This window comes from Buteo buteo, chromosome 16 (assembly GCF_964188355.1).
Source record: "Buteo buteo chromosome 16, bButBut1.hap1.1, whole genome shotgun sequence".
Classification (NCBI taxonomy): Eukaryota; Metazoa; Chordata; class Aves; order Accipitriformes; family Accipitridae; genus Buteo; species Buteo buteo.
The window spans coordinates 29,222,149-29,247,293 of record NC_134186.1 but is presented as its reverse complement, the minus strand read 5'-3'; the positions used below and the strand labels follow the sequence as shown (position 1 = coordinate 29,247,293).

General features: G+C 46.5%; 3 protein-coding genes and 2 pseudogenes across 3 annotated transcripts; 2 read left to right on the top strand and 3 right to left on the bottom strand.

Moving 5' to 3' along the window:
• Positions 1 to 219: 219 nt before the first annotated feature.
• LOC142040590 (proto-oncogene Mas-like) lies at positions 220 to 937 on the bottom strand (annotated as a pseudogene).
• A 2,672-nt stretch (positions 938 to 3,609) lies between these two features.
• On the top strand, positions 3,610 to 4,958 carry LOC142039973 (mas-related G-protein coupled receptor member H-like). The gene is made up of 2 exons (XM_075047131.1): positions 3,610 to 3,721; positions 3,922 to 4,958. Exon 2 carries the CDS (start codon positions 3,972 to 3,974, stop codon positions 4,956 to 4,958), a length of 987 nt encoding a protein of 328 aa, XP_074903232.1. The 5' UTR covers positions 3,610 to 3,721; positions 3,922 to 3,971.
• A 747-nt stretch (positions 4,959 to 5,705) lies between these two features.
• LOC142040589 (mas-related G-protein coupled receptor member D-like) lies at positions 5,706 to 6,551 on the top strand (annotated as a pseudogene).
• A 4,972-nt stretch (positions 6,552 to 11,523) lies between these two features.
• Positions 11,524 to 12,480, bottom strand: LOC142039972 (proto-oncogene Mas-like). Its single transcript, XM_075047129.1, has one exon. It carries the CDS (start codon positions 12,478 to 12,480, stop codon positions 11,524 to 11,526), a length of 957 nt encoding a protein of 318 aa, XP_074903230.1.
• Positions 12,481 to 16,820: 4,340 nt separating this feature from the next.
• LOC142039971 (proto-oncogene Mas-like) lies at positions 16,821 to 21,526 on the bottom strand. Its single transcript, XM_075047128.1, has 2 exons — positions 21,411 to 21,526; positions 16,821 to 18,205 (listed from the first exon to the last, which is right to left on the bottom strand). The coding sequence occupies exon 2, from the start codon at positions 18,185 to 18,187 to the stop codon at positions 17,231 to 17,233; it is 957 nt and encodes a 318-aa protein (XP_074903229.1). The 5' UTR covers positions 18,188 to 18,205; positions 21,411 to 21,526; the 3' UTR covers positions 16,821 to 17,230.
• Positions 21,527 to 25,145: the final 3,619 nt, after the last annotated feature.

The window sequence follows — 25,145 nt, the reverse complement described above, 5'->3', positions numbered from 1 at the left end:
CCTAATGTGTCAGATTTTCCCCAGGCAAGAGATCCCCCAAAACACTGTGAAACTCATCTGCCGAGCCAGAGAAACCAGAATTTATTCATTGGGGCCAGAGCAATGAGGGTCTTTGCAATGGGGAATACTGTGCTGGGTCTCTGCTACGTGCCCCCATGCCTCCATCCTTCTGGCTGTCTGCAAGGCTTCACATCTCCATGTGTCCTCGCCAGCAGTGCCTTATCGAGTGGTCTCCACTGCAGTGTCCCTACGTATGTGGCTCTCCTCCTCGGTCGTTGCTTTCTCTTCGAACTCTTGGCTGAGGGTGACTTTTGCAGAGCTCTGGAACCAGCGCTGCCGGCAGCTCCCTACTGGGAAGTAAATGACCAGGTTGATGCTGCTGTTCAGCGATGCCAGCAGGTAAGTCATCTGAAGTACAAATAGGCTTATACCAATATGCCCAAGAAAAATCACCACGCTGAGTCTTCTCAACCCAAAGATGGACAGGAAGATCACACTGAGCAGAACAGCAACATAGAATTTCTCTGGGTGTCATCTCTGTGAGCCACATTGGAGTTTGATGAACAGGGACAGGTTGCAAAGGAATGGCAATAAAGAAAAAATGAGAAAATTCACAGTGCTTAAAGCTTGTAATAGTTGCTGACAGTTTATATTCAAATAACAACTAATCCAAGCCAAAGAAATAAAAAGTCTAGTGAGAGCCCAGAGCACCCCACACATGATACCCAACAAGAGCTTTGGGCAGTGACACCAGTACCAGATTGGGAACAAAAGAGACGGGCACCTCTCCATGCTCATTGCTGTCAGGAGATACACGCTGGCAAAATACTAAAACAGAAACAGAACTCAGGATATAGTTAGTCAAAAGACATTGAAATGAGAAAATACAATAGACTGTTGAAATAAGGTATAATATAAGTTTAACAAGAAGGAACATCCCCCCCCCGCCTTCCTCTCTTCCTGCCATCCTCCAGCTTTGTCCAACCATGGGAAGGGCTTCTGGCTTTCGCTATGGGATCCAAGACTTCCCCCTTCTCTCCCTGGGGGTACTTTGCCCCCACACAGATGCTTCTCCAAAATGTGTGGCAAAACCCAGAACATACTGCAAGTAACTTACCTGTAGCCCCAAAACCATAGGAGACAACTCCCACAGAGCTGAGGGCAAGCAAGATCTGCTCGGAGGCGAAGGAGAGAAAGGAGCACCGTGCCAATAAGGGATAATGCTGGCTGGACGGTTCATGTACAGAGTGGGAGGTGTGTGAAGGGTATATTGTCCCAGACCAGGAAGCTTTGGGGACAGTTCTGCAGAGTAATGTGTTCTCCTGTTACTTCCCAGCAGCACCACTTCTGTGCATGGGGAAAGCTCCGTCTGTCAATACAGGAGGGTACATAAATCATCCCAGGGATGGAGGATGGCAGAGAGGTGAGAGATGAGCCAGGGACCCTCATCAGTGGGAAATCACTGACGTGCAGACGTGTAACAGCAATAGGGCTTTGCTCAGTGCCTCTAATGACATGTAAACTGGTGCTTGAAGGCTTTTCCCAACTTTCTTCTTGGAGACATTGCCATCAGATGGAGGCTTTGCTTTAATGTGTCAAAGCATGGAACGTAATACTTGTGAGAAATTTAATGCTACAAAGCCGTAGAAGAAATCAATAAAGTGAAATGTTTTTCACAGTGGAGGTGAAGAAAGAAAAACACATGCTGCCATTGTAGGACAATGATGAGCTGATTTTTATAGCCCAAAAGGGGAATAAAGGGACTTAATCTCATGAAGCATGACTGAACAGCATAGCACATTAACCGTCCATGTAAGGCACTCTGATTCTCTCTTCCAGGGTCCTAAGGGAAACAGCAGCCCTAATTTGCCCTGACCCCATCCATTCACCCCTTGCCCATGGGACCAGGGGCTCCAGTTAGGGTCAGGCCTGAGCAACCAGGCTTTGCCCGCGCTGTGCAGGAGTTGCACTTGTCTGAAGACCTGTCTCCATCCCCCTCTCATGGATGGACCTTGAGCATATGATCTATCCTTGTTTCAAGTCTATCTCTGGCTCCAACTCCTGCAGCTTCAGGCTGGACCCACTGGAGAGATGGTGGACCTTGTTCATTACCATGCATTCACCGCATGAAATCAAGGGACATCCTTGGAGGACATCAGTCTTGGGGATGACAAGCATAGGCAATAAGTCCCAAGAAGAGGTATTCAAAAGATGGAAAACACATGAAAGAAGGAGAGAAAATAAGCAATGAAAATGCCAGTGCCTGTGATGCTAAAGGATGAGATTGTGCAACAGGAACCACTTGTAGATAAAAGCATGTTTGCAGCACTATGTACCCCACAAAATGTAATCTCAGAGAAGACACATGAATGTCAGGGATGTGATTAAAGGCAGTGGGCAAAGTCCTCGTGCTGTTCTGTATCTGAATACTAGTGATTTCTCACGGCAAGTTGAGACATGGCAGTGCTCTGCCCCGTTGGCTGCTGTTGAGGGGACTCTGTTGGCATCCCAGTGCAGGGAGTGGCTGTGTGATGAGGGCTGGGGGGGGCAGGAGCAGGGATGGGCATCACCAGGAGCTGTTCTGCACCTGAAGAATGATGGGGAGAAGGAGCATTAAGACCACAGGACTGTAAGAGGCTTCCAAGAGTTTTCTGTTTGTTCATCCCCATTGTTGCTGGTCCCTGGCTTATCTCACTCATTCTCATCTTTCTGCCTTCCTCCTGCCCTGCCAAATCTCTTCCCCACCATCCCCTTGGTGACGCAGGCTGTAAGGATAGCGAAGGAACAGAAGAGAGCTAGGGGAAGTCTTCCACCACCAGCTTCGCACAGCAACACCCAGGAGACTCCGGCACGGTGAGCTGAAGCTGGAGGACGGGGGTGTAGAGATCCCAACCAGAAGACCGTTATACATCAGGGAGTTAGTGATCCACAAAACACGCAACCTGAGTAGTCCCAGGCCTGTGCCGTGCCATGCTGTGCCGTGCCAGGCATCTCCCTTGGCCATGGGCTACACCTGGTCAGTTGATGGTAAAAGAGGAACCTGCAGGCAGCTCCCACTGGGTGCTGGTGATTACCCCACCTGCATGTCCTTGCCTTTATCTAAGGCTGCTACAACGGTTCTCATGTGAACATCTTTTTTTTGTTTGATAGTAGAATGAGTTGTTTTCTTTTTTAAGAAAATCCTGTAATAGCTCAAATGACCATAATGGGGTAACCTTTCCACGGACAGGATCTGCTCTGATCAGAGGTCTGTTCGATGCTGCAAGACCTGGGTTTCCCAGCACCTGAAGGGACATAAGATTATCTGTGCTATCCTCTCCTTCTTCATAGTTTTAGATCTAGTAAATGGCATTTAAAATGATACTTTACAGAGCCCGAGTGCCTTTTTTAATGGGATCATAACAGATCAGCACCTCCTGGTGAAAGACCGGGGGGAGGAGAGGAAGGGGGTGATGTGGCCAGCTCCTGCTGATGAGATTGCCGATCATGGGACATGTGAGGGGAAGCTGTCACCAATGCGATGAGATTGTGAGGAGAGACTCCTGACCACTAGATGGGATCTCTGGGCAAAGGTCTGCTCCTCAGGAATAAGGGAGGAGGCCGAAGCAGAGTGGGTGGCCCCAGCAGCCATCACCAGCCCCTTTTCCCGGCAAGCCTGGCCCCGCAGATGCCCCGTGTGCTGGGGTTCCTGTGGCAGCACTGTTCCCAGGAGCACCAGGAGGTAGGAGACCAGGGATGGGCGTGTGGGAGATGCTTGCTGGCCAGGGACAGGGCAGGAGGGGTGGGAACCTGTCCTGGGCATGGCAAGGGATGGGGTCCTTCCTGGTGCAGCCTGGGGCTGGCGTGGGGCTGTGGGGAAAGATGGTGAGCACTGGGAATGCCGATGCTCGTCATTTCCTTCTGATTCCTTGTCTCTCCTAGAAGGTGGTGGGAGAGGGAGAAGGTGGCCACCCGGAGCAAGGTCAGTCGCCATGGAGGAAACAGTCACAACAGACCTCTCTCTGAACTACATGACTTCTGGATATGTGGACTATGGAGAAAGTATCGAATATGAATGCTCAGGACTATCTTACGGACTGATGGTCTTTGCAGGTGTCTGTATGGGGATTTCTCTCTGTGGACTTGTGGGGAATGGGATAGTCATGTGGTTCCTGGGCTTCCACATGAAGCATAACCCTTTCACCGTTTACATCCTAAATCTAGCTGTTGCCGACTTCTCTCTGCTGCTCCTGTTTTTTCTGCTCCTATTGGCACTTTTGAGCTTAGCAGCAGTTTGTTCTTATTTGTATAATTTTATTTCTTTCTACATAGATTTTGTATTCGTAGTTGAATTTCTGTGCCACTTCTTTGACCTCAGCAGCCTGGGTCTCCTGACAGCAATCAGCGTGGAGCGATGTCTCTCTGTCCTCTTCCCAATCTGGTATCGTTGCCGCCGCCCAGAGCACATGTCAGGCGTTGTGAGTGGGGTGCTCTGGGCTCTCGCTGGATTTTTTGTTTCCTCGATGTATCTTAGCTTTAACTATGCTGAAAGCTACGAGATGGTATTTGCAGGTGTAGCCATTGCAGTTGCCATGATTTTGTCATCGATGATGTTGATTTCCAACCTGTGCCTGTTCATCAAACTCCGATGTGGCTTACAGAGACGACACCCGGGAAAACTCTGTGTTGCTGTCCTGCTCAACGTGATCTTCTTCTTTGCCCTTGGCATTCCTTTCAGCGTAGAGGTTTTCCTCAATCTCCCAAGTTCACACGAATTACTTCCCGAACATACATCTTTTCTGCTGGCGTTGCTGAACTGCAGCATCAATCCAGTCATTTACTTTCTCGTGGGGAGCTGCCGGCAGTGCCGGTTCCAAGGCTCTGTGAAAGTCGCCTTTCGCCGAGTGTTCGAAGAGAAGGCGGTGAACAAGAAGGAGAGCCACGTGCCTGAGGACACTATGGTGGAGACCACTGTATAAGGCGCTGCTGGCGAGAAGGTTTGGAGACGTGGAGCCTTGCAGACAGCCTGGGGGTCGGAGATCCCCATGCACTCGGTGCCTGCCGGCTGCGAGGGGGGAGAACAACGCTGCAGCTCATCGTGGGGGCACGTGGCGCAGACCCAGCACAGCACTGGTCTGCCAGGCTTGGTCCCAGTGCCCGGGTTGTATTTCCCCATTGCAATGACCCTCATTGCCCCGGCCCCAGTGAATAAACTCTGGCTCTTTTTGCCCAGCAGATGAGTTTTGTGGTGTTTTGGGGGGGTCTCTTGCCTGGGGAAGGTCTGACACGTTAAGCCCTTGGGGAGCTCTGGCCATCTCTGCTGACCAAGCAAGGCAGGGCTCTGCAAAAAGGATTGCAAAAATGGGTAAGCTAATGGGTCCTGGGGGGTGATGGGGGGATTAGTGGTGCAGAGAATAAGACATAGGGTAAAATTACAATTTGGAGAATGAGAAAGAAAGACAAAGAAAGAATGAAAGAAAGAAAGAAAGGAAACTAAGAAAGAGAGAGTGAAAGAGAGAGAGATGGAGAGAAAGATAGCATGAAAATGAGAAAGAAAAAAGGGAGAAAGAAAAAAGAAAGAGAGAGAATGGGAAAGAAAAAGAAATACAGAGAAAAGTGAGCTGTCTCCATGGCGCTGATGGATGAGATTTGGTGACACAAGAATCTTGCAGATAAAATCCCATTTGCAGCCCTGTGTAACTCGGAGATACAATCTCTAAGGCAGCATGCCTGGGGAGTTTCATCAGAGGCGGTGGGTAAAGCCCTTATGCTGTTGCATGTCCACACACTGGTGATTTTCCAATGCGGAGGGTCTCCTGGTCCAGTACCAGGTACACACAGTGAAAGCCAGAAGACCCTCCCAGAAGCCAGAAGATGGTGAGTGCGGGGAACGCCGATGCCCGTCATTTCCTTCTGATTCCTTGTCTCTCCTAGGGGGTGGTGGGAGAGGGAGGAGGTGGCCACCTGGAGTAGGGTCATTAGCCATGGTGGAGACCAACACAACAGACCTCCCTCTGTTCAATTATTCCCTTTATGATGGAACACATAGGAGAGAGAGCCGGTCTTGTGAGTCACAGACTTTTATGGTTGACTTTTTCACACTGGTTTGGTGGGGTGTTTGGCTCTGTAGGCTGCTGGGAAATGTGGTGGTTGTGCAGTTCCTGGGTTTCCACATGAAGAAGAGCCCCTTTACTGTCTAAATCCTGAACCTGGCCATCGCTGACTTATCTCTGATCCTTTTTTTTTGCTTACCATTCACATTACATGGTGCAGGGTGTTTTTTTTGTTTGAACTTCCCAGATGTGATCTTCACTGCAGTTTACCTCCTGTTTCTCTTCTGTTACCTTAGCAGCACGTATCTCCTGACAGCAATCAGTGAGGAGCGATGTCTCCCTGTCCTCTTCCCAACCTGGTACCGATGCCACCACCATAACCACTTGTCAGGCATCGTGTGTGGGGTGCTCTGGGCTTTGCCTGGCCTTTTCATTTGCTTAACATTTATTTGCTGTAATTTTTACCTACCTCAGGGTCATAGAGACATCCAGTGGTGTGAATGCCATGTGCTGGTGTGACTGGGGAGAGCTCAGGCAGGGGAATGTGGGGGGGGGGTCAGCAGGGGCTGAAGATGCTGAGCCCCCCAGGCAGCTCAGGGGGAAAGAGGGCCCCCATGCCCTGGATCCAGCCTGATAAACTCTTGTTCCCTTTGGTCAGTGAATGAGTCTTTGCGATCTTTTGGGGGATCTAAAACTGCTTTTTTGAAGGTAGGTCTAAGTCAGAGAAAGAAGGGAGCATGTTCTGACCAGAACATTCTAAGAAATAACAGGGGGTCATAGCCTCTCTTTTTTGTTCTTCTTTTTACAGAGCAGCACTTTCACCGAAGCCATTTCATGTTAGTTAACAAGGTCTGGAGAACATTTGATGACTGATTACAATATTGTTTTAGCAGAGATTTCACTAGATAGCGTGATGCCTCTCCACCGTCTTCTCCCCTTACCTGGTTATGCTCTCAGCTCCACTGATTGTGTTTAGGGGATCTCTGCGTTTATAGTGGGGTCACCTGGCACATCTGTGATTCCTGCATTGCAGGAATCCCTCCCACCCCAAACACTTTACATTTATTTTATTTCTAAGTTTTCTTAACCAATAAAAGCGAAAAGTAAATCACCCTAACAATAGAAGTATTGATGTTTTCTTACAATAGTCTTGACACATAACTGAGGGAGGACTGGTAGGTATAGGTAACATCTCTGGACCCTGCTGAAGTTCACTTTCACATAAATGCAGCTCCCATGAAAGCTTTTCTCTTTCATGGGCCAGAAGCAGCCTCAAGAAGCTGTGAACAACAGCCAAACTATTTACACGAGTGTAAATGTCTAATGCGAATGGCACGGGAGGAGTGCCTAAGCCCTGGAGCTTGCTAAGCACAGGATAGACAAGTGTTGGTGCGGTGAAGATGGCACATGAACACCGACCTTGGGATGCTGGCACGGCTAGAAGTACAGGTGGAATTGCAGAACAGAGATAGTATGAAATGTTTGCACGACAAAGGATTTGCTTAGACAGGACAGATGAAGAAGAATATCCCCAGAGTGCTGAATCCCCATGTGTAGTTGGGTGAGTCACACAGGGGCTAGTCCTGGAATTACTGGAGGAAATGTTATTCACCTGCCAAACAGCAAGCACAGTTATGAAATACCAGACTAACAGCTGGAATTAGCTGTTCTAAAATAAACTTGGCTTTTTTGTCCTTTTCCAGCCCATATTGACTTGAAGGTTCTTCCTGTGTCTTAAATAAAAAATTATTTATCTGGTCCAGGCCCCATTTTCTGTCTTCATTTTCCCCTTTGTTTGTTTTCACTATGATTTGCCTTATACTTAGTGCTGTCTTTGACAGTAATTCAAGTACTATTTCCTCTACCACACATTGTGCAATGAGTATTCTTGGTTCTTCTCAGATCCCTCGTTTTTGTTAGGAACTTCCCATAAAATGGGTGATGCATGATATTGCTGCTCTAATGCAAAGCACAGCTGTGATTGAAACACATCCTAAGGAAGCTCTGCAATAGGCATAATGGACTGAGATAACAAGATGTATTTTAAGATGGAGAAAATCATATTACCAAATATCCATGTGATTCATCAATTAAGAACAGAGAACAGTAAAACCAAAACAATTAAGTTGGTGCTAATATTTATATAATTACCAGGATAGAAACAATCTATATAAAATAGAAATATCTGTAAGCAAAAAAGGATGTTTTCTATACTGCTTATCTTCTGAAGCTTCTCTCCATTAGTCATTTCCTCTACTCAGAGAAGATTAGAAGTCATGAGCATCACTGAGTGCCCTAAAACTTGGTCTGTGTTTAGAAGAAATTGGACTTCATGAGCTCATTCCTCCTTTGGTTTGAGGTGATGTCAAGACAGCCTCTTTGTGAAAGGTCCCAAGAGATCCCAAGGGGACAAATTCCACCCATGGTGCAGCTGGGAAATATTAGACTTCCAAGTGACTGGTTGTAAATCAGAAAACATTCACATGGAAATTGTGGGGGAAATAGCCAGCAAAAGCCACTGAGGTTGTGGAACTGAGCTGCCCCATGACAGACTCGCTGCGGTATGGGGTTCAGGCCCAGGCGCTGAGAGGAAGGATTTTATTTTTTAATAACTAATAACATGCCTTAGCTTATTGTTTTTACAGAACTGGTTCCCACCCATTCTATTTCTGCACCTTTCACTAGAAGCCCCCTTGGTCATGGTCTCACTCCCTGTTTTTCCCCCACACATCGGGATGCGGCAGCTCCAGGCTGGGACCTCGACAGGGACAGACATTACCAGAAAAGTACGGACCTGGGCATACGGGAGTTCCTATTTCCTTTTGCCTCTTAAAGGATACAAGAGAAAGGGAAGAAATGGGGAGAGAAACACCAGTGAGGAAAGCTTTGTAAGGAGTCCTTTCCTCTGACAGAGACAGGTTTGAGGTACAGGGATCGATGTATTACGGCCGACCCTCAGAACACAACAGAAGTCCTCAGTTCTTTTTAAAACTGATGGAGAAAAGTGTCCCTAGCTCCCCTTTGCACAGGAGATCCCTTACCAATTACCGTCTTGGGCAAAACAGACTTGACTTAGGGAAAATTAATTTATAGGCAATTAAAATAGATTTAGGTAGTGAGAGACAATTAAAACACGACACCCCCACCCCAGCTCAGCTTCACTCCTTCCCCCCAGACTCCTCTACCCCCCAAGCAGCACAGAGGTGCTCGGGGGGGTCATTACAGTCCGAACATCCCTGCTCCTTCCCTCCCCAACTCTTCCCCCACTCCAGCAATGGGTTCTCCTCAGGTCAGCCAGATCCCTGTATGTTCCCTCCCTGTTCATGGCCAAGAACCCGGTTAGGCTGGGTCCCTGTTGTTAGGTACCATTGCCGTTTTTTCTGTTTGGGCTGATTTCCATCCTCCCATTCCTATTTTCTTTGTCACCTTTGAAAGGATGAGGGGTTGGTTTGCACCTCCGCGCACCTGCTTCCTCTTGCTGGTTAGTGCAGTCAGCTGCATCTTGTTTCAAAACTGTGAAATCAAGAGTGCTACAAAGGTACGTGCGACAGCAGTTGCCCATCAGCCTTGAAGGAAATTGGCATTTTTGTACCAATGATTCTCCTCTTCGGTCCAGTGATGAGTCCACCAACCCAAGAGCCTATTGTCTAACGTGTGTGGAGCAACGTGTTTTAACAATGAAGATACATGTAAGTCTGTCTTCATATTAGATTTCCTAATTTGTTTATTTTTGCTCCTGATTTTTCTCCATCTTCCCCTCCTCATCAGCATCTAAAACATACACAGAGCAGTATCAACTAGGAGGTGTCTATATTCTTATCACCACCTTCCTTCCTGATGTTCTCCTCTGCACATGTATCAAAACCCATCAAATTTTTAGCTGGTCATCACATGTTGCACCCAGAGGTTTTCCTTCTGCAAACAGCAGCAGCATTTTTTTTTTTATCTACTACCCTGTAAGGAATAACCCCAAAGGGTCAAGGGTTTTATTGTGCTATGGAGAGCCTCTGAAGAGCAAAACAAGGATGGAAGGTAGGATACAGCTTCTGCAGAGAGTCGGTGGAGGAGTCACCTCACTGAATAGTGTCATCAGGTTGAGCTCAGAGGAGCTGTTCTCAGAATGTATTTAACCTCAAGTTTGCTAAGTTTAGTTGGTTTGATATAATGAAAAATCACCTCTCCCTACCATGACTGTTTCACTTCTGTCCGTAGCACATCTTCTTGACAAAGGTATGTTTTCTGTTTGGATGCCATAAAATTTTCTGCCTTTATTTCTAAACATTCCAAATTCCCATCCAGTTCACTGCCAGGGCAGATGTAGGGGCACTTTACTAACCTGAATAGAAAAAGCAGAATAATAGTATCTGTACTTTGAAGTTTGGGGTAATTTCGATATCTTAAATAGTATTAGCATTTTAATTCTAGTCTCAGATGACATCTGTTCTCTTAGCGAAAAAACAAGGTGAATGGCATATGGAGAATTAAGTCTGACATGGCAGATGCTGTGTAGAGTGTCCAAGAGCCCATGCCCATACCTTGGCCCAGCGCTTTCTTTGGCTTAATTCCTTGAATTAATTGCACTCAAATTTCTGTGACCAGTCGGCTTTACTGTGGAGTGTGTGTCTTCCTCAGCTGCTTCTGAAGCTCTTCTGCACCACCATCTCCCCTGGAAGTTCATCCCTTCATTCACCCCCCCCCCCCCCCCCAAATCTACCCCACACCTTTGTGTCCCTCCCTTTTTTTTAAGAGAAGCCTTTCAGTTTGTGGCCGGGGTGGTTTTGGCAGGCTCCTTCTGGTGGAGCCCTGGGCACAGAGTATCCAGGCAGACACCTGAGGAGGAGAACGTGAGCGGAGAAGCAGAGCTCCCACAGAGCTCTCCTGGCCTCCAACACATCGTGGGCATGCTTGCTTCCATGTTTCTTTTTGGACAACTGAGTTCTGTTGGGTTTCTTTTGGTTTTTTTTTTTTTTTTTTTTAAAGAGTAAATGTTAAGGGGTGAAGGGAGATCGCTTTTACGCTTTATTGCCAAAAATAACTGGTTTTGAAATTAGTTTTGAGGAGGCATTTTTGACCATATGTAAGCTATGCAATGGCTTTAGAAGTGAGAAAGTTGATGGAAAAGGAGCTGAAATGTCAGATCTAGAGTGACAGCTGAGAGCAAAAAGCAAACAAAGGCTAGGCAGAGCCATTTTAAAATGCTGTTTATTAAACTTGGCAGCCAAAGAGAGTGACAGTAAGTGAAGTAAGCTAGCCACAGACAGTTCACATGCTTTACTATGGAGCAGTCTAAATAAAAGTGCATTGGAATTTGGGGTTAACCTATGGGGCTAGCAACGTGGCTTGGTATAGCCTTAAATTAGACTTATATATTCACTTTTGCCCCCAGCCCGGGGATCAAGGGTCCATTGGTTCAAAGGAACCTTTATGTTCTTCCTCTCTTTTTCCTTCTCTCTCCATTTCAAAAGGTGATCAGGCAAGAAAGGGGAGAAATTTAGGAGGACACAGTTTTCGTGTTATGGCTTTCCCGTTCCTCTTTGTCATCTGCCGAATCTTCAAAGGCCCTCTGGAATGCCAGCCTGAGGGTGAACTTGATTCTCCGCTCCCTGTAGCTCCCCACGAGGAAGTAAATGACGGGGTTGAGGCTGCTGTTCACGCAGGACAGCACAAAGCCGATCTCCGGCGAGTAGAGGAACTTGTAACCCAAGAAGTCGAAGAAGATCAGGATGCCCAGAGGCACGGCGAAAATGAGGAAGAAGAGGATGGTGAGCATGATGACGGTGAAGAGCCTGCCCGTCTGGAGCTTTTGGGAGCTGCACTTGACTCTGAGGAAGAGGGTCAGGCTGAAGAGCAGCATGAGGGGCGTGCAGAAGAGGAAGTCCAAGGCTCCGATGGTGATGAGCAGGAGCCGGCAGCTCCCGTCGGAGCGGCGAACGGTACACAAAACGTAGCCGAGCGTGTTCAGCAGCAGGGAGAGAGCCCAGAGCGAGCTGGAGATGGTGCCGGACAAGTGCTTGGGGCGGTGGGTTCGGCACCAGATTGGACAGAGGACGGAGAGGCACCTCTCGATGCTGATAGCGGTCAGGAGGTACAAGCCGGTCCCGTACATGAAAAGGTCCAGGAAGAGGAAGAGCCCGAACTGCACCCCCACGTTGAACTGCATCAGGTACTGAACCGTCTCAACGGCGATGCAGAGGAGGTAGCCGAAGTCGGCAGCGGCCAGGTTGAGGATGTAGACAGTGAAGTGGTTCCTCCGGATGCGAAAGCCGAGGTACCACAGCACTATGCCGTTTCCCACCATCCCGCAGACGGCGCTGATGAGGCAGAAGCTCTCCATGAACTTGAGGACAGCGTACGATGCCTCCGTCTTTTCCACCGCCGCGCTCTGATTAGTCCCATGAGCCTGGCTTGCGTTACTTTGGGGAAGGAGTGTTGTGAGCTCCTCAGTCATGAGGAAATACCCCAAATCAGATACTTATCTCCCTTTTGTTTCTCTTGGGATCAGAGAAAAGACAGAGGGCATTCAGTGACTGACACGTTGCTTTTATCCTTACAGCTTTATGGCTTGGGACCGATAGCTTTCAAGGGGCATGCATGGTTACTATCCATGTAGGTAACAGCTAGCAAGATGCAAAATGTTGAGGATGGGCAAAATCATGCAGGAATTTGGAGAGGTGGAGATCGGCTAAGTGTGGCATCCATGCAGAAGAAGAAAGAATGAGACTGTTCAACAGAGTAAAGGAAAGGAAGCAGAAGGAAACATCACTACTTACGGACAGAGCAGCAGGAGATGGGGAAGGTGTGACTACGAGGTGACTCTGTGTGTGTGTGTATGCCTGCGAGAGAGGACCAGGGAACGGCACAGCCGAGACAAAGAATGCTGCAGAACGTGCGAATAGTGAGGCGTTTCTGAACCCATTCCTCAAATTCTTACCTTCTGCCCTGTGCAGCTGAATTGAGGTCTCAAAGTGTCTTTTTCTTGGTTTCTAATTTATCCCATTGGATCTTCCAGGAAACACTTTCTGTGGAAAAGACAGGGAAGATGTCTCAGTCTGCAGATTCAGTTTTTGTCTCCTGTGATGTAATGAAGCAGGTGCTGTCAGAAAGGAGCATTTTCACTGTGCAGAGCGGGAGGATGGGATGAAGTCAGCAGCAGATGAGAACGGGCTTCTTTTATGTTGTGAGGCAATTTCACATTTCTGCTCCACTTCTCCGGTTGCTCCTACAGTATGTGGGGACAAAATTACCTGCCAGGGATTCCATTGCCTGCGATGCTCTGCGATATTGCTTGCATCCGTGAAAGGCTCTTTGTGCATTTGTACTGGGGCCAAATGCTGTTATGCTAGGGATGCATAAATGAGCGGTTAGTAGAGACTGTGGGAATTTCTCAGAGGGATGGTATTGTATTTTGTTTTGCCTTTCTTGGAAAATCAGGCTTGGTTTAGAATGGAATAGTCTGAGGGACAGTATCCCTTTTCCCAATGTTTCCTTCAAAATTCACTTCCTGTGCAATGCCTTACCCCAAATCCTGCCAAGACGCCAAGAAGAAAAATGGCTTGTCCAACATGCCTGGGGTGAGGGAGAGAGATCAGACGATGAGATCTTCATCCCCTAAGTGCTAGCCATCAGGAATCCTTTCTGGACATGATCAGCCCTCACTTTCCAGCCCAGAATGCTTCTGAGCCTTTCTTTCCCAGTATGCGTAAAAAGGTGCCCATTTCTTTCTCCTGCTGATAGCTGGAGCCTCTCCAAACTGCACAGGGCTCTTGCAGCTCCTTGCTGACTCATGGCTCACCTCTGACCCTGGAGAAATAAAGTATTTTAAAAGGCTGAGCTGAAGGGGACTTTAGAAAGATAGTAAACACAGCAGTTTATTCATAGCAATTAACGGAAATACTGCATACAGGAAATAAACTTGCTGTGTGTCACTTACAAAACGGACGGGGAGGAAAGGACTTTTAACAATGTGGTTGTACAAGTTTTGAAATGGGCACGTGTTGGCTCCAGGGGGACAAATGTCCCTCAGCCTTCGGGTGTCACGCTGTGAAGAAGCAAGGGTCTTTCTCCACCTCTGCAGTCGGGAATTGCCTTTGAGCAGACCTGATCCAAATTTGGTGATGCGATTACCTGACTTTGTCACCTGTCTTAGTTCAAATTAAACAGAGCTTAGGATCGGACTAAGTCCTTTACCTACAGCTTCTTGCCTACGGACACTTGCTTTGACCTGCTGTCTTTTTCTGGCCTGGGTATGAATGGGTGACTGGTTTTGGCGGTTAAGCTTTTAAAGCATACAACCTGTAGAGCCTAACGTGGGGTTTCTACAACGCATCTCAGGTCTCCCCAGCAAGTCCTGCCAAAGCCTGTTTGCGGTGTTGTACCTCCTCTGCTCTTCTTTGTGCCCGATCCCAAGTTGCTCTGTGGGTTATAAGACACCACTTGGCTGTGAGCTGATGCAACATCTAAATAGTGAAAAAACAAAAGATGCCTAGAGGCGCTTGCCCCTCCAATTAGCTGACCCTGACTCTCCTCTTCCAAAAAGGACGTAGCCTTCTCTTACTACCTGCTGCCCCTTCATTCCTGTGGCACGAAGCCACATCTCCGTGAAAGGTGGAGAAGGAGGAATTTGGCAGCTGATGCTGGGGAGGGCTGCGAGGGGAAGGCTGCTCCCCTGAGGTGTGTGTCAGGTAGGCTGGGGTGAGGGAGAGAAGTGGGCTGGTTGTTGTAGGAGCTCTTGGAATGGAGAATGGGGTAGTTGCTTGAAGGGGAGGGTGTGGATAACTACCGGGGCACAGAGGCATGGGAAAAGGAACAAAATCAAGGCACCGGAGAGTCCTTCACTCTCCTGCATGTGGTGAGAACCGGACTGTTCTGAAGCGTCCACATGTCCATACACATCCCTTCATCCAGGCTTTAACTGCACCACAGAAATACCAACAGTAATGTGTGTGCCTTCTGCTGAAATCAATGAGAAAATCAAGATTATTTCAGACTCTGGTGTCTAGGGACTCCTCAGAGGAGTGGAGTTCGGTTTGCTGCCCTTGGGGAAGAGGCGACACCATCCCTTGCAGGCACCGCGCGCCGCTGGCACGTGGACCGCGTTGAGGAGCACACTCAACACTTACGGCCTGGGCTGCTGTCTCCTTTCAGCTGTCCCCAGGGAAGCAGAAATGTGGGCTTTGGTCAGGGTGCTGGTGGCCCCCGAGGAACGTACCCTGCTCACGTGTGACCACTGATCTTCTGGATGCCTTGGCATCCTCCCAGAGAGGTACCGAGCAATTCAGAGGACAAACTTAGTTCAGTTGCTGCGGTCGTTCTCCCTGGCAGGCTGGGCTGACTGCCTTGGTGTTAGTTCAGGGTGGAAAAGCCTGCGACTTGCCGATCCTATCTCTGACTTCTTTTGGACCACGGGAGATACACTGCAAATATCTGGCAGATGCCGCCCCTGAGAATCCTTGTCTTTTACCATGGATGATTGAGAGTGTCTGCGATGGTAGTTTGTATGCAGGCATCACCTTTTAAATGTCCAAGGTTGGATGTAAAGTGTTCACATTAATGTGATGTGTAAAATGTGTTCACATTAAATGCTGCATGTCTTCATGATGGCTATGTTTAAGGACAAGCTGTCAGGATGGAAAGTTTGTCACAGTCTATATTCTGTATGTTTTTATCAGTTGATGGCTTCTTCTGAGCACAATAATGTTTTTAAATACAATTTGTTTTCCTTTTAAAAAAAGGCTTTTGATATTTTTAATAACAACAGAAATGTTTCAGTTCTCCCAGTGATAAAATCATTACAAATATTAAAAAGAAAACATTTTTAACATGTTTTCTGATAAATGGATACTCTCTTCCCCTCAGCAGTAGAAGTTAGATGAAAAAAAAACTTACTAAAATTAATTAATGACATAGCCCTAATCTGAATCAACTATATGTGCATTGCAGAACAATAGCATTAAAAATTAAAGAATAGTAGAAATGGAACTCAGATTTCAGCTTTCAGAAACTGTAAACAGGAAGCAAAAAGCAACTACAGACATTAGGGTAAACCACTATTTTTTTAAGCGGTGCTTTTCAAAATTAATAAGAAGACAAACGAACAGAAAAAAGGTAATTGACAATAGAAGAATGCATCTTGCCTTTAGGAAAATATTTGCAGATGAAGGCATGAAGAGGAAATCCATAAGGTTTCTCAAATAAAATGACCTGTGTTGCCTTCTTCTATCAATTTAGGTTAAAAGAGCAAATGTTATGTAGTCTGGTAGTACAACACTTCAAATAATCACATCTTGCATCCCAAGGGTTTGGGTCTAGAGAATAATTTGTTGCAAATTGTGTATTTATTTACCTTTCTTCTGCTTCCTATTTTTTCCCTATCCTTGAATTTATTTCTATTGGTAGAGGAGATGTTAGAAGCCGTAGGTTCTCATCTGTCCTTAAAGGAAGAAATAACAACACAGTGCATGCTGTAGTTAGATGTAGATACTCTGTCCTGAGCTGGAGGAAGCTAAAATAATATGCAACTCCCCCCCTGTATTTCTTTGAAACACAAGAAAAGGGAGCATGCAACTCAGTGCATAAAGTTGTAAGGCAAGTTGGTAGGGGTTGGAGCCCTCTTCAACTACATCACAACTCTATGGCATGGAAAGCTCCCAAGGTAATAGAAGAAAGGAACTTCTAGGGCATGAATCATTTCACTATTTGAAATGCTTGTGTTAGGAAGCAGAGTCATGCACTCTGTGAGCCGCAAAAGGTTGCATGTGTTACGGAGATACAGGTATTTAAAATCGAGTGAGACAGACAGACTTGTGCCTGAGAATTTATTAATTTGATATTGTTGTGCTCTGAAAGACGGAGATTTATTGAGTGAGCTGCAAATTCTGAGTGGGATTCTTTTGATAAAATGCAGACACCAAGACAATTTACCTTATCATATTGAAATCATTTAATGGCCACTGAAAAGAAATAGGCACGTTCAGTGTGGTCCTAATACACGTCAGATAAATTCTGTGGTCCAGGTCCATATATGTTTTCACTGACTACAGATGGAGCTTAAAATAACTAGGTGATGAGTAGAGATCTACCATGAAAATACTGAAAGTCATGAGAGAAAATCCTTCCCCAATACCTCAGACTTCTTTGATTCGGCAAACTATCAGCCCTCAGTTCCAGACCTGTATTACCGTGTTAGGCACAGCAGGGTGTTAGGAGGACATAGTTATTGTGTCACGGGTTTCCCGTTCCTCTTTGTCATCTGCCGAATCTTCAAAGGCCCTCTGGAATGCCAGCCTGAGGGTGAACTTGATTCTCCGCTCCCTGTAGCTCCCCACGAGGAAGTAAATGACGGGGTTGAGGCTGCTGTTCACGCAGGACAGCACAAAGCCGATCTCCGGGGAGTAGAGGAACTTGTAACCCAAGAAGTCGAAGAAGATCAGGACGCCCAGAGGCACGGCGAAAATGAGGAAGAAGAGGATGGTGAGCATGATGACGGTGAAGAGCCTGCCCGTCTGGAGCTTTTGGGAGCTGCACTTGACTCTGAGGAAGAGGGTCAGGCTGAAGAGCAGCATGAGGGGCGTGCAGAAGAGGAAGTCCAAGGCTCCGATGGTGATGAGCAGGAGCCGGCAGCTCCCGTCGGAGCGGCGAACGGTACACAAAACGTAGCCGAACGTGTTCAGCAGCAGGGAGAGAGCCCAGAGCGAGCCGGAGATGGTGCCGGACAAGTGCTTGGGGCGGTGGGTTCGGCACCAGATTGGACAGACGACGGAGAGGCACCTCTCGATGCTGATAGCGGTCAGGAGGTACAAGCCGGTCCCGTACATGAAAAGGTCCAGGAAGAGGAAGAGCCCGAACTGCACCCCCACGTTGAACTGCATCAGGTACTGAACCGTCTCAACGGCGATGCAGAGGAGGTAGCCGAAGTCGGCAGCGGCCAGGTTGAGGATGTAGACAGTGAAGTGGTTCCTCCGGATGCGAAAGCCGAGGTACCACAGCACTATGCCGTTTCCCACCATCCCGCAGACGGCGCTGATGAGGCAGAAGCTCTCCATGAACTTGAGGACAGCGTACGATGCCTCCGTCTTTTCCACCGCCGCGCTCTGATTAGTCCCATGAGCCTGGCTGGTTGCATTTGGGAGGAAGATTGACGTAGTTGAAGTACTCATAAGTGATTTCAGACAGACCTGTAAGCAGAGAGGAGAGAGGCAGTGAGTCCAGTGTGACTTCCCCTCATGGTGACCTGGTGGTGTTTCTGGATTTGTTCCAGCTCTTTGTAGCCAAAGCTTGGCTTAGGGAGGGACTGCTGTGTTTGGCCTTGGAGCACAGAGCTTTGAGGCATTGTTCAAAGCACTGTATCTAAGGCCAAATTCTATGTGCCATGTAGGAAAAGCTAGATTGCATTGCATTTCTCCCTTTTAAAAATTCATTTCTTGAGGGTCCTTTTTGCAGTCAGTATTGGGAAACAAATATCTTAAAAAAGCAATTATAGTTTAGATTAATCATGTCTGAAAAGTACCTCTTGTCTGAATAAAAGGAGAACCCAGTGTTAACATCTCTAGGATAATTGTCTTTGCTTCATGTAGCTAGGATTATGTGAGACAAATCTTGTGTGAAAGTTCTAGGCAATCAGCATACAATTTTAATCAGCATGAAAGCTGATTGAGTTTTGTCCTATGCATATGCCCAGAAAACATGGTAGAGAGTACTCAAAATAGCTGGTTTTTTTTAATGTTGATGACTGATTTCTATTTTAATAAAGTGTAGTTTAATATGGTTGGTTTGTTCTCTTGAGCCCTATGTACAGACAATAAACAATTCAGTCTGACAGAATCAGCCCTTAATAACCTCCTTCTCAGAGAGAAACTCTAAGAAGCATATGTGGGACAAAATGACCCTCACAGGACATTGGAATTATGACTCAAATAATTATTTCACCCCATTCCCTGAGGCAGTTCACCCTGCTTCTTCCCCCATGATACTGGGATCTGAATGAGAATCTTGGGTGGGGGGGGGAAGGTTGAAAAATAGAATTCACACCCTTTTTTTGTCTGATGAGGTCAAACACTGTGACTCTTTTCCTCTCTCCCCACCAGCCATTAATTTTGACATGGCAAAGTAGAGAAGTGTCATGAAAGACAGCAGGAGATAAAATGAAGAGTGGAACAAGTCAAAACGGGGAGAGCTGGGAAGATGTGAATCACTGAGCAGTCTAACCAGCATGAATAGTCTGTTCTCTCTTTGTAAAATGCTGCAGCATACATGGAGACAGACTTCCGTAAACAAGCGAAATGTGACAGGTTGAATCGTTATTGTTTCATCTCAGCACCCCCCACACACGGTCTTCAGTGCTGCATGGACAGAGGCGAGGTAAATGCAGGATGCAGGTGATTTCCTCGGCCAGCTGATCGCCTGGAGCGGTGGAGACAATCTTGCCGCATTAGTCCATGGAAGGCACGGACGCCAGCAGTGCTTGGCTGGCAATCCAGCTGGGACCGTTACACCTAGCTTTCACCATTAAAAATGCAAACATCTCATTTAACATTGCCTTTAAAGCTGCCATTTGAATTAATGGAGGTTTATGAGCACCTCCAACGGTAATGTATTTTACCCGAAGATATGTGTCTTAGGTAGGTGTGCAGTCACCTGCCTGTCTTTGCTGACTGCAGATACATCGCAGAGTGCCAGCTTCAGCGAGAGGATTATTGTGTGGACAGCTGAAGATAACCGAGGTGAATTCCACTCTTAACTTCACCAGGGCTTGCAGGATGTGAAACCTTTAGGGCTGGCTGAAACCAGGGAGCTTCTGGCACTGTATCATACTCTTTTATAGGAAGCTGGATGATTCTATCCTCAGCTGTTATGGAACCTTGAGTGCTTCTAACATTAAGACCTTAGAGACTAATGGTGTCTAAAGAAAGAATTTTGGTACATACTGAAAGGGACTATGGAAAACAAAAAACCATCATCTCCTTCAGAACGCACAGAATCTCTGTTGTAGCCCAGTTTCACAACAGGAACATCTCAGAGTTCAATCTCACCTTCTCTTTCCTTATCTGGGGAGAGCAGCGTACTGCCTGACCAACTTCACTAACAAGGCCACCTCTTTCCTGAACATTTCTAGCAAGCAAATTGAAAAGATACACCGTTATGGCTTTGTTCACTTCCTCGCTACCTACTTTTGCAGTGGCAGCAAATTATCAGACCTTGATTCACAGTAGGAAGTAGCTGAAGCAGCCTCTAATTCTGTGAACCAAGTCTGCTGTGAGGGGAAAGGAAGACCCACTGGTTAAGTGGTTTCCTAACCTTTAGGATTCCCAGTGCAGCACTCTCTCTCTGCCACAAGCTATCTGTGTAACCTGAAGCAAATTTCCAATTGATTTGAAGAGGACATGAACATTCAAGTGTCACTTAAGCTCTGCCTAAGCCCACTCCAGCCTTCTGAGCCAGTGCCCGTTTTGGGAAAGTGGCTGTTCTACCTCCCTGCTGCAGTCACCTCCAGAAGGCGATCGACCCCATCCTCCAGAAGTGCGTCTCTCTCCACTGGGCATTCAGGGAATGAGAGGTGGTTAGCTGTCTAACTTAAACTCATCAAACATTTCCTAATGTTAAATGACATGTCCCTGTGCCATTGATCATGTACAAGATATGTAGAGATATGGCTGTAATGGACTCCCTGTGGATGAATGACAAAACATCAATAGTTTTGCCTTCTACTGTAATGGAAGTGAAGAAATCCTTCTCTGAATTCTGTAGACTGTGGAAAAGAATACCAAAAAAGTCACTCACAGTTCTAATATATTTATTGTATGACCTTGGACAGACTGATTTCTTGCTGTCTCCAAGACACATTCAAGACATGAGTCTACTTCCTTAATGAAACTAGTGAAAGTTTGCATCAAACAGAAGCAGGCTGAGTCTTTTTCTCCCGTGAGGTTAAACACCCTTCCTATGGTTTGCCTGCTGACTACCATATAGTTCTTGTGGCAGATGTCAGTTTGAACAACCTTGACACCACAAAGACGTTTTAGACTATGGACAGAAACTTATGCTGTTGTATGTTCTTGGCTAACCTTAAGTGATCATCTAAGACCAAAACTGGTAATGCTAGGTTTCTGAATAATGACATCTTATGTTACAGAAGATGTATTTAGAGCAATTCAATAGCACTTGTTCATAGAAAAGGGTCCTCAGAATGAAGCTCTCCTTATCTTGAAAATGATCAAGACCTGTTCTTACCTAGAGTGAATTTCTAACCAGCAGGAGAAGAAAATATTTGATTTCCTTTCCTCCATTTTTTTCTCCTCCCTTCCCCTCACCATCTCTCCAGAAGCATGACAGAAAGCATTAGACAGAGTGCAATGGCAAAGATACCATCTAGGAATTTCTTACCTTTTTGTGGGTTCCTTGGAATTTCAGTGACTGGTTGGCAGCAGCTGGTTGGTACAGATCTGCTGGGTAAAATTGTCACCTGAATTCTGTGACATATGGTCCAGATAAAATCCTTGTGTCATACTGTAGTGCTGGGCTAGTTAGACGCTGTTTAAAAAGCCACGGTCTTTTCAACGTGACAGCCAGCCAATCGCTGTCTTGGGGAAATATCTAGCTTGTGTGTGGTCACTTACATTTGAACCACTTCCCTCTTTGTACAGAACCTGTCACTGTCTTGTCTCAGGAAATGTTTTTTTTTACTACTTCTCCCTTTTTCAGCCAGTCTCACAATACAAAGAAAGCAAGAACCATCCATACAGAATTATACCTTGCCTCTTGCACTGATGCTTTATTTCCTACCTGTGTCCCTGAGAGGCTCTAGTTTCACAGTCCTTGACAAGGATGCCTTACTGCTGCTCAGGATCACGTAGATTGAGAAATTGTCAGTCCTCTTCCATAACTCTTGCTGATGATTTCACAACCTCCCTCAGCCCAACTTCTTATTCCCCAAGGGCCTATTGTCCCTGCCAAACTGGCCTTAAGGCACCCATCACCACAGGGTGTCCTCTGACCCACAGCCTCTCCCAACACAAATTACCAGCCTACTTAGTCCCTACTGCTTCGCACAACATTTCCCGGAGGAGGGTCCACCCAAACTCCACAGCCTTACCACACCTCAGCAGCTACAATTGCACAACCTCTGCTTGTGCTGCCTCCAGTACACAATGCCTGCTTCTGAAGTCACGAGCTCTTCCAACGCAACTTCACACCCCGCAGCATTATCCGCCTTTTCACACTTCCAGCACAGTCCTTCGCAGTACCTCAGGCATTTCCGATTTCATAAAATCCCTCAAGACACCCTCCACCCTTGTGCCTTCCATTTCCAGTTTCACAACTTCTCCCCAAAGAGTGCCTCAGCCCCATCTTGCCCACCACCAAATTCACACCTTTTCACCACCTCGTTTCTCTATCAAGACAGCCCCTTGTCAGCATTCACTACCCACCCGCAACATCTCACTCATCTCACCATGCACAGTCCCTCCATGTGTATGAGCTACCACCAGGATGTCCAGATCCACATGCCAATGTAAGTGGAGTGAAAATGGAGAAAACACCTTTCTGCTTTCCTGGCAGTAAGCACATCCTTATAGAGAACTATTTTGCAACAGGAGATACCAGCAACTCTTGATTTGGGCTTGTGCATTAAGTCACTTCTGCTAGTCCATTTGGCTAGGGGAACAAAAAGAGATGAATATAACGCTAGCCAAATCGCTGCCATGAGTGTCAGTGGGTACAGAAACTGGCAGATCTGGCCCAAATTATCTTAGCAGGCCAGATAGCCGATGGCTCATCCTTAGCTTCTTCTGTCATTTGTTGTTCCTCTTCCTTTCCCGATGATGTACGACTGTTTTTACTTCCTTACCCAATACTCTGTTTCCTATAGTGACTACTGTTAACCCTTATTAATCTGGCCAGGACTCCAGGCTGCAGTGTAAGATGATATTTAAGTTAGAGGTCTATTTTCAACCAGAGCAGTATTTAACCTCCTCATTAATTTGGGGATTTCCATTTTCACTGCATGGATCACTGGCATTCTGTGTTGGGAGATGGTTACATTACCTTGGTTGTTATCGGGCCATTCTAAATTTCAAGAAATGTCAACAAAACAAAGTAATGGGCAGCAGATGAAACTATTTATTGACACCTGTAAGTCAGAGGCCTAAAAATACACAGTAGACTTCAGAGGAGGGATGAGTTTGAGTTGAACTGATGCATGAATTGGCATATCTGTTTGCTTTATTGTGTTTTGTTTCATAGACTCACCTCTGGCTGTGGAAGTCTTAAGAAGGATGAGGCTTTTCTTGACAGAAAGATTGTATAGAATCATAGAATGGTTTCGGTAGGAAGGGACCTCATGTAGTCCAACCCCCCTTGCCATGGACAGGGACACATTCCACTAGATCACGTTGCTCAAAGCCCCATCCAACCTGACCTTGAACTCTTCTGTCGTGGTTTAACCAGGACAACTTCCAGTGATGGGACATCCGCAACTTCTCTGGGCAACCTGTTCCAGCGTCTCACCACCCTCACCATAAAAAATTTCTTCCTTGTGTCCAATCTAAATCTAAATCTACTCTTCAGCTTAAAACCATTGCCCCTTGTCCTGTCACTACAGGCCTTGTTGAAAAGCCTTTCTCTGTCTTTCTTATGAGCCCCCTTTATATATTGAAAGGCCACAAGAAGGTCTTGAGGAGCCTTCTCTTCTTCAGACTGAACTCTCTCAGCCTTTCTTCACAGGAGAAGTGTTCCAGCCCTCAGAGTGTTTTCATGGGCCTCCTCTGAACCCACTCTAACAGGTCGATGTCTGTCTTGTACAGAGGACCCCAGAGCTGGATGCAGTACTCCATGTGGGGTCTCACTGCAGCGGAGTAGAGGGGGACAATCAGCTCCCTCAACCTGCTGGTCACACTTCTTTTTATGGAGCCTGGGATATGATTGACTTTCTGGGCTGCAAGCGCACGTTGCTGGCTCACGTTCAAATTTTCATCCACCAGTATCCCCAAATCCTTGTCTGCAGGGCTGCTCTCAATCCCTTCATCCTCCAGTTTGTACTGATAGTGGGGATTGCCTCAACCCATGTGCATGACCTTGCACTTGGCCTTGTTGAACTTCATGAGGTTCTTTCTCATGGGCCCACTCCTCAAGCCTGTCAAAGTCCCTCTGGGTGGCGTCCCTTCCCTCAAGCGTATCAACTGCACCACTCAGCTTGGTGTCACCAGCAGACTTACAGAGGGTGCATTCGATCCCACTGCCCTATATCAATGATGAAGATACTAAATAGTATTGGTCCCAGTACAGGCCCCCGAGGGACACCACTTGTTGCTGGTTTCTACTTGGACATTGAGCCATTGACTGTAACTCTTTGGACATGGCCTTTGTCTGCCCTAAGTAATTTTGTTCAAAATCTAGATGTCTATTTCAGAGCTAATCCCATCCTAAAATCAGGTCTGAGGGAGATCAGGTGAATCCATTTCTGAAGAGAGTTATTTCTTTCCATAGGAAAGCCTGGAGTGACAAAGACTGAACTCAGCTGACTTCCACAGGCATAAAATAGCTGACTTCCTCCCTTGGTTTCCCCATTTGCAAAAGAAGGATTTCTTTTTACTTTGTAATTAGCTGACCTTTGCTAAAACGTGCAAGTTCTTGCAAAAGGCTTTATTCACTGGGTTGCTGGTGATGACATTTTATGCAAAATAGGACTTGAAGAGTCATCAAGAGGTAACCCAGGCCATCTTCTGTCTCTCTGAAAACTTAATCATAACCACTACTGAGAGAAGTGTGCCTAACTTGCCCTTTAAAAGACTACTGTGAAAGGTAATTTTTTACCACCCCCAGAGTATGGCACCTCTGTCCTTGTTACTAGAACTCTCTCTGATTTTTTTTTTTAAGGAAGATTTGTGTTTTATGTGTTTTCTTTTTGGAATACCCAAAGATGTGAAGTACTGTTTTATTACACACAATGCTATAAAGCCAAAGCAGTGGATCTCATGGGCCTCTACAGTTGGGAAAACCATAATGCATGGCTTAAGGAAAGACTCTGGAAAGGGTTAACTGGACTAGGTCACTTCACATGCTTGTCCAGTTTAATATTCTGCTAATCCACTGGCTGTTATTTCTACTGGAGAAATCCTGAAA

Excerpts from the sequence above, each read along its gene's own strand:
- LOC142039972 (XM_075047129.1), bottom strand. The coding sequence starts at position 12,480 with ATGACTGAGGAGCTCACAACACTCCTTCCCCAAAGTAACGCAAGCCAG.
- LOC142039971 (XM_075047128.1), bottom strand. The coding sequence starts at position 18,187 with ATGAGTACTTCAACTACGTCAATCTTCCTCCCAAATGCAACCAGCCAG.
- LOC142039973 (XM_075047131.1), top strand. The coding sequence starts at position 3,972 with ATGGAGGAAACAGTCACAACAGACCTCTCTCTGAACTACATGACTTCT.